The 7,195-nt window shown below is 36.8% G+C and overlaps 3 protein-coding genes across 3 annotated transcripts; 2 read left to right on the top strand and 1 right to left on the bottom strand.

The window, feature by feature from the left end:
• The first annotated feature begins 6 nt into the window (after positions 1-6).
• LOC105312555 (mitogen-activated protein kinase kinase kinase 19-like) lies at positions 7-2,213 on the top strand. Its single transcript, XM_011405297.2, has 9 exons — positions 7-262; positions 396-488; positions 590-729; positions 808-894; positions 1,297-1,448; positions 1,524-1,701; positions 1,747-1,844; positions 1,905-2,069; positions 2,121-2,213. The coding sequence occupies exons 1-9, from the start codon at positions 217-219 to the stop codon at positions 2,182-2,184; spliced, it is 1,023 nt and encodes a 340-aa protein (XP_011403599.2). The 5' UTR covers positions 7-216; the 3' UTR covers positions 2,185-2,213.
• LOC105312537 (uncharacterized) lies at positions 2,083-3,814 on the bottom strand. The gene is made up of 6 exons (XM_011405270.2): positions 3,583-3,814; positions 3,240-3,507; positions 2,894-2,998; positions 2,682-2,851; positions 2,471-2,581; positions 2,083-2,422 (listed from the first exon to the last, which is right to left on the bottom strand). Exons 2-6 carry the CDS (start codon positions 3,502-3,504, stop codon positions 2,243-2,245), a joined length of 831 nt encoding a protein of 276 aa, XP_011403572.1. The 5' UTR covers positions 3,505-3,507; positions 3,583-3,814; the 3' UTR covers positions 2,083-2,242.
• A 29-nt stretch (positions 3,815-3,843) lies between these two features.
• LOC100638898 (leucine-rich repeat protein SHOC-2-like) lies at positions 3,844-7,143 on the top strand. The gene is made up of 18 exons (XM_003386154.3): positions 3,844-3,944; positions 4,030-4,297; positions 4,440-4,501; positions 4,556-4,654; positions 4,699-4,767; positions 4,820-4,849; positions 4,909-5,032; positions 5,078-5,235; positions 5,280-5,400; positions 5,451-5,653; positions 5,700-5,804; positions 5,936-6,004; positions 6,054-6,099; positions 6,175-6,299; positions 6,383-6,470; positions 6,524-6,593; positions 6,680-6,917; positions 6,962-7,143. The coding sequence occupies exons 1-18, from the start codon at positions 3,870-3,872 to the stop codon at positions 6,998-7,000; spliced, it is 1,989 nt and encodes a 662-aa protein (XP_003386202.2). The 5' UTR covers positions 3,844-3,869; the 3' UTR covers positions 7,001-7,143.
• Positions 7,144-7,195: the final 52 nt, after the last annotated feature.

Here is a 7,195-nt window from a genome sequence, read left to right as displayed (position 1 = left end):
GCTGGTATTAGTGGTAGTTCATGATTTTCACTATTGACAGGTGGTGGTGGTAGCTCATCTACTCTGAGTGTAGTGAAAGAAGAATATTCATCATCTGATAAGACACTAACACCAACTGATGGTAGACCTGATAATGATGATACAATCAAATCAAGACGTGATTTAAAATCAAGAGATAATTTAATCAAATCAAGATGTGATTCAAGACATGATACAATGATTCCATCATATTATGATGAGCTAGCTACTGCAAGCAATAATGGTAATAACTATTGATAACTATTACTAACTATTACTAACTATTACTAACTGTTACTAACTATTACTAACTATTACTAACTATTACTAACTGTTACTAACTATTACTAACTATTACTAACTATTACTAACTATAGATGAATACATTACTTCTAACATTGGTTCAAGGACTCCATTTCCTTATCATCTACTAGCTGACACCTCAGGATCAGGTCCTCGTAAAACATCAGGTAACATACAACAATACATGCATACAATACACATACATACATTGATAATACACACACATATAATCAATTCAATAGATTGATTGATTGCAAATGATGTTTAGGTATTGACAGTGGACATGAAGGAGAGAGTGAGGAGAGTGAGAGCAGCAGTGAGGAGGAGGAGGAGAGAGAAGAACAAGAGGAGACAGAAGAACTAAGATGGAAGAAAGGGAAACTACTAGGAAGAGGAGCTTATGGAAAAGTATATACAATATTGTTGTTATTATTGTTTAATGTCATTATTGTTTGTTGTTATTGTTTGTTATTATTGTTTCATTAGGTTTATGAAGGATTGTTGGATACTGCCAGGTTAATAGCAGTGAAAGAAGTTGAACTGGAAGTTGAAGACAATGAGAAAGCACTTGTTGTAAGAAATGATATACGTATTAGTTAAAGCACTGTTGAGAGTAGGTTACAGAAATTATTGCATGAGGGGCAGTCGAGAGGAAAATGGAGCATGAGGCAAAGCCAAGTGCTACATTTTTGTCAAGACCATCCCGAGTGCAATAATTTCCTGTAATCTATGAATCAACAGTGCTTTGATTGGTTTGTGGTGGTGCGTGGGCGGATCAAATTTCATTTCAAAAGTCAGGCAGGTGGCCATCGCAAGGCAATCAACTGGCGGTGCCTTTGACCCGCCCACACATCATATGATAACACTGTCACATAGCCTGTATCTGATACTGCATGATACACCATTAACACATAGCCTGTATCTGATACTGCATGATATACCATTAACACATGCACTCTATTGTATGACCTGCAGCAATTCAAAAAGATACAGTTAGAAGTTGACATATTGAGAAGTCTCTCACATAAGAACATTGTACAGTATCTTGGGACATCAATTAATGAAACTATAGTCTATATATTCATGGAATATATCACAGGAGGATCACTCCAGAGTATACTGAAAAGGTATCAGTATATTATTGGTATATTGTTGGTATATTATTGGTATATTGATGTATGTTATTGGTATATTGTTGCTAGGTTTGGATCCCTTAATGAAAAGACTATAGTTCGCTATGTTAGACAAATGGGGCGTGGCTTAAACTATTTACATAATAATGGAGTCATACACAGAGACATCAAAGGAGCCAATGTGATGGTATCAGCTCACGGGACAGTCAAACTCATTGACTTTGGGTGTGCCAAGAGACACTGTCTGGTATGATAATTAATATTTATTATTATCAATTAATTAATTAATTAGGATCAAAGTTTGGGGTTTCATTCAGTGAGAGGTACTCCGTACTGGATGGCACCTGAAGTTATTTGTGGGCGTGGCTACGGCAGAAAATCAGACATTTGGTGAGTAAAATATTAATTAACCACTCATCAATAACCAGTTTATATTAATTAATTGTACAGGAGTTTAGGATGTACTATGTATGAAATGATATTCACCAGACCCCCCTGGGGAGACTTACCCCCTGAGGCAGCAATGTTTAAAATAGGACTGGGTCAATCACTACCTCCACTGCCTAAGAACAGCTCAATGGAACTGATATCACTCTACACTGCCTGTCTGAAAAGGTATTACCTATCATTATCATTAGTAATAATATTGTTATTATAATAATGCAGTGACCCAGGTCAAAGGCCAACAGCTCAAGAAGTGCTTGATCATGCTTTTTTACAAAAAAAATAATTAATAATTATAATACATTAATATAACAATAATAGCACTATCACTTAACTGATAATTATTAAAGTTTATTAATTAACCAGTCATAATCTTTGTATTCAATATTTATATTACTGACGTCATTCAATAAATAATTAATATCTTTATTATCGTCCAAATAATTACTGACCCAAGCCAACAGTTCCTCTACTGTTGATCCAAAATCTTTGAAATACCACAAGAACAATTTTGATAGAGTAACCTGCAATGTTAATTAATCAACTAATAAATAACATTATTAATTAATCACTTTTCTATTTGCTACATCTATTACAACTTCTTGCGAACAGAAATTTCTTGTCGCTCCATTTAATGCCCGCTCCAATTTATTAGCAGAATATACTTGTATAGCTGGACACGACTACAACAAACAATAAACAAACAATAAACAAACAATAAACAACAATAAACAAACAATAAACAAACAATAAACAACAATAAACAAACAATAATTAACTAACTTTAGCTCCACAAACAAGAGCAAAGTGGAGTCTCGGGTCAAAGGAGCTTAAAGATAATTTCAAACGCTCATCAGTTGATGAAAAAAGGGGTGTGGTTTCATCAGAGGGGTGTGGCCTGTTGCACCTTAATATGCCGTGTTCAATATCATCAAGTGATAATATATAGCCACCTATAAACATTAATAATTAATTATTAGTGAATTGGTAAGTACCAATGTTGTAGCAGGTATTCCTCCAGAATCCTTTCATTTCCAGTACAGAGGATGGTAACACATCAGCATCAACCAATCCATGAATAGTCAATGAATTATACACATCTAATGACAATAGTTAATGATACACACATGATGTAACTATCAGAAAATGTAATAAAAATGAGGAATTCTTTTCCTTTCAATTTTGGTCAAAGTCCCTGTACTATAGTACAGGGACTTTTTTGTCCAAGTTTGGAGAAACTTATAAAAATTTGTAAAAAAATCCAAACTTGATCGGAATCAACTCAAGCTTGCTACACAAGACAAGTACATGTACATGCAGCACCTATTGGGTAGTTCTTACTTATAAAGAATGCTTTTCTTTGCTCTTCATTGCTCTCCTTCATCACGTCAACGGTAGTTAGTGTCTTTGCTATTTCTCTGTATCTGTTGAATTCTTCACTCTCTTTTATTCTCCCATAGTCTACTCCTCTGCCATCAGGTGAAAGGTACAATCCTTTTAACTGAAGCATGCTGCTTTGTAACTGGATACCAATACTCTCTAATGAAGCTCCACCCACTGACACACCCACTCCCATACTCTCGTTAAGGATTTTTCTCTCCGACATTACCTGTAACATTACATGTACAGTAATCGTGCATATTCATGTACGTCCGTATGGTACAAAACCACGCCCAACTCTCACTTTATATTCCTTGCTGCTTCCTTGAGCCTCTGAGACTCCTCCCAGTTCCTTTGTCTTCTTTCCAAGTATTCCTCCTGGAGGCACTTGTTCAAGTCTCTCTTGAGCTGGTTACAGACCCCCAGGTACTTCCTCAACGGATTCTCCTTGTGACACTTGAGCAGTTCCTCAATGACAGCACGACAGTCCAGGGAGTGCAAGTGACCGTCCAATGGAGGATGCATTAGACCGTATTAGATTTTAAAATAGTAATCTACTCTATTTAAAAGGATGGGAAATGTTTTTACAGTATGTACTCTAATTGTAAGAAAAATTGTGGGAAATATTTTCCATCCAAAGAAGAGATCAAGAGAAGACTGCACCAGGTGTGATCTCCCCCCCCTCTCTCTTTCTCTCTCTCTCTCTCCTTCCTTCCTTCATTCATTCATTCATTATCATTGTTCCTTGTAGTGTGTGATGGATAAGATAAAGCAGAAGCTGAAGGGAGCGTTCAAAGGAGAGGAGGAGGAGGATCAATCATTTGACAGGGAACTGGAAGAAGAGCCAGTACGAATAGGAGGGGGCGGGACAGGGGGAGGAGTCTCATTCTCAGAGGAATCTGGAGAGGAGCCTCGTAGGAAGCCGAGGTTTGCCGATGAACCAAGCGACCAACCAGTACCAGAGAGGAAGGAGAGGAAACCAAGGTTTGCCGATGAAGATGATGGAGGAGGAGGAGGAGGTAAGACAAGGGAATATGTGGTGATGATGGTTAATTAATAATAATGTGTTTGATTATTATTATTGGCAACAACAACTTGTTAGTTTACTAGAGATTACTATATTAGCAAAGATTACTAACAGTATACTGATTACTGTTGTAGGTGTTCGGTTTGACACATCATCTCCAAGTATTGAAAAAAAGAAAAGCAAAGCAAAGAAAGGAGTGAGTCCACTGTTGCTCTTGTTGTTGTTTACTTCTTGTTGTTGTTGTTTACAGAAAGGTGTTACTTTGATGGTTCCGGAAGGAGAAGGTGAGAAACCTAAACCGGGTGGAGTCAAGGGAAAGGACAAGAAATCAGTTCAAGCACCAACTGCAGTAAACCACACCCACTGAGCCACACCTACCTATTGCTACTCTAGGACATTAAGAAGAAGATCAGCAAATGCAAAGAAGAAAAGTCCATCATCTTAGATCTCTCAAAATCTGATGTGAGCTAATTATTATCAATAATAATTAATTAATTATATTAATTAATTATAGATAGCTGTTCTTCCTGGTAATATAAAAGAGGTGGGTATATTAATTAATTAATTAATTAATTAATTGATTGATTGATTGCTTCCCCTCAGGTCTCGTTCATAGAGGAACTGTATCTCTATGGCAACCGTGTATCAACCCTCCCGCCTGAGGTTGGGAATTTAAAGAAGTTAAGGAAACTGGCATTGAATGAGAACATGTTGACTGATCTACCTAGTGAGCTATTGGTGGGTGTGGTCAGTTAATTAATGTGTTCATTAGATGAGCTAAAGCAGTGTGTTAGTCTATCAGTTCTTGATTTACGTCACAATAAGCTGAGAGAAGTCCCTCCTGTGGTCTGTGAGCTGGCATCGTTACAGACCCTCTACTTGAGGTTTAATAAAATAGTTTCTGTTAATCCTGCAATTGGGAATTTAAGGGTAAGTGTTTTTTATTTTACTTTATTTATTTATTTATTTTATAGAATTTGACTTCTTTGATTTTACGTGAAAACAAGATTCGTGATTTGCCCTCAACTATTGGCTCCTTAACCAGGCTCACTGCTCTTGATGTCTCTCACAATCATTTGGAGAGTCTACCTGACGGTAATTAACTAGTGGGTGGGGCCTTATATTATTATTATTATTATTGATAGAGATTGCTAACTGCAGTCAGCTCTCATTCCTTCAACTGCAACACAATGACCTAACAGAGTTACCTGTTGCTATTGGCAACTTGAAGTCCCTCAAGAGGCTAGGGCTCCAGTATAACCAGCTCTCTGAACTCCCTCCATCTTTATGTAGCTGCACTGAACTCAATGAGATAGGGCTAGAGTCCAACACACTGACATCACTTCCTGTTTGTGTTTATCTCTTTGTTTATTTATTTGTTTGTTTGTTTGTAGGATCAGTTGTTTGGATCTGTCACCAAGATGTCCAATATCCAGTTAAGCAGGAACAGTTTCACCAGTTTCCCTATATCAGATCCCTCCCATCTTGTCAGTGTTAATGTGAGTCTATCCACCCACACACTAACCTCTCAGGAGGTCTAAAAGATGATGATGCTATACAGTATCAACTTGTTACATTCTACATAATTAACACCTCTCTCTCTCTCTCTCTCTCTCTCTCTCTCTCTCAGTCACTAATGATTGAACATAATCATATCACTAAAGTTCCTCTTGGAATATTCTCTCAAGCAACTGAACTGGTTAGTTATTAATGCTCCATTCCTCTTGACCACACCCTCTCCTCTTTAGACTCAGCTTAGTCTGAGAGACAATCAAATAACTACACTGCCACTAGGTAACAACTGTTACTAATAATAGAACAATGTTACTAATAATAGAAGCAGGTGTATCAGTATATTTATATTTATAGATTTTGGTACTTGGGTGACATTGACTGAGCTTAATCTTGGGACCAATCAGTTGTCTTCAATACCTGAGGAGATTCAGGAACTGACAAGATTAGAAATACTAGTACTGGCCAATAACACCATTAGGGTGAGTCTATTCATGTATTATTATTATTATTATTATTATTATTATTATTATTATTATTATTATTGTGGCTCCTCCCACTACAGACGCTGCCTAAAGGAATATCAGCTTTGCGTAACTTGAAGGAACTTGATCTTGAAGGGAATAAACTGGAATATCTGGCAACAGAAATAAGTACATCATCATTAATTTATTATTATTATTATTGTTAACGATTCTTTCATTAGGTTACCTGAGGGAACTGACTAAGTTAAATGTTCAGTCGAACAGGATTACTAATCTGCCACGAGGCCTGGGGTAAGTGATGTACCTTAGCACCTTCTCCTTTTCCTCTAGCACCTGTTCAATACGTTATGTTATGTGTACACCTTCTTTTATTATAGTCTATTGGTTAATCTGAAGCACCTCAGTGCCGGAGAGAACAACCTCCTTGAGATACCGGCAGAGATAGGGACCTTAGAGAACCTTGAGGAACTCTATCTCAACGATAACCCCAACCTTCAGTTCCTCCCTTACGAGCTAGCCCTTTGCAAGAGACTAGCCCTCATGTCCGTTGAAGGTTGTCCCCTAAGCAGACTCCCTCCTCATGTTGTGGACGGAGGCCCTTCTGCTATTATACAGGTACGTTCAATCGACCAATCAGATTACAATATTCTTTTATGTAGCATCTCAAGTTTCAAGGTCCTTATCGCGGGCTGAGGTGATTGACCACACCCACTTGATATAATTAATTGAGTGTTATTAATAGTTAATTAATCATTGATATCTTATGATCAACTTTTCTATCATTTTGTTTAATTAATTATTTCATTTTATTAATTAACTTACAGTCATTGTGTTATCATTACATTTGAGTGTTTACATTTAATTATTAATCTAATTATTATTGACTATTAATT

The sequence above is a fragment of the Amphimedon queenslandica genome, unplaced genomic scaffold (assembly GCF_000090795.2).
Source record: "Amphimedon queenslandica unplaced genomic scaffold, v1.1 AMPQUscaffold_13434, whole genome shotgun sequence".
NCBI classification, from domain to species: domain Eukaryota; kingdom Metazoa; phylum Porifera; class Demospongiae; order Haplosclerida; family Niphatidae; genus Amphimedon; species Amphimedon queenslandica.
The sequence above is the reverse complement of the archived record's forward strand: the minus strand, read 5'-3'. Positions and strand labels throughout refer to the sequence as shown.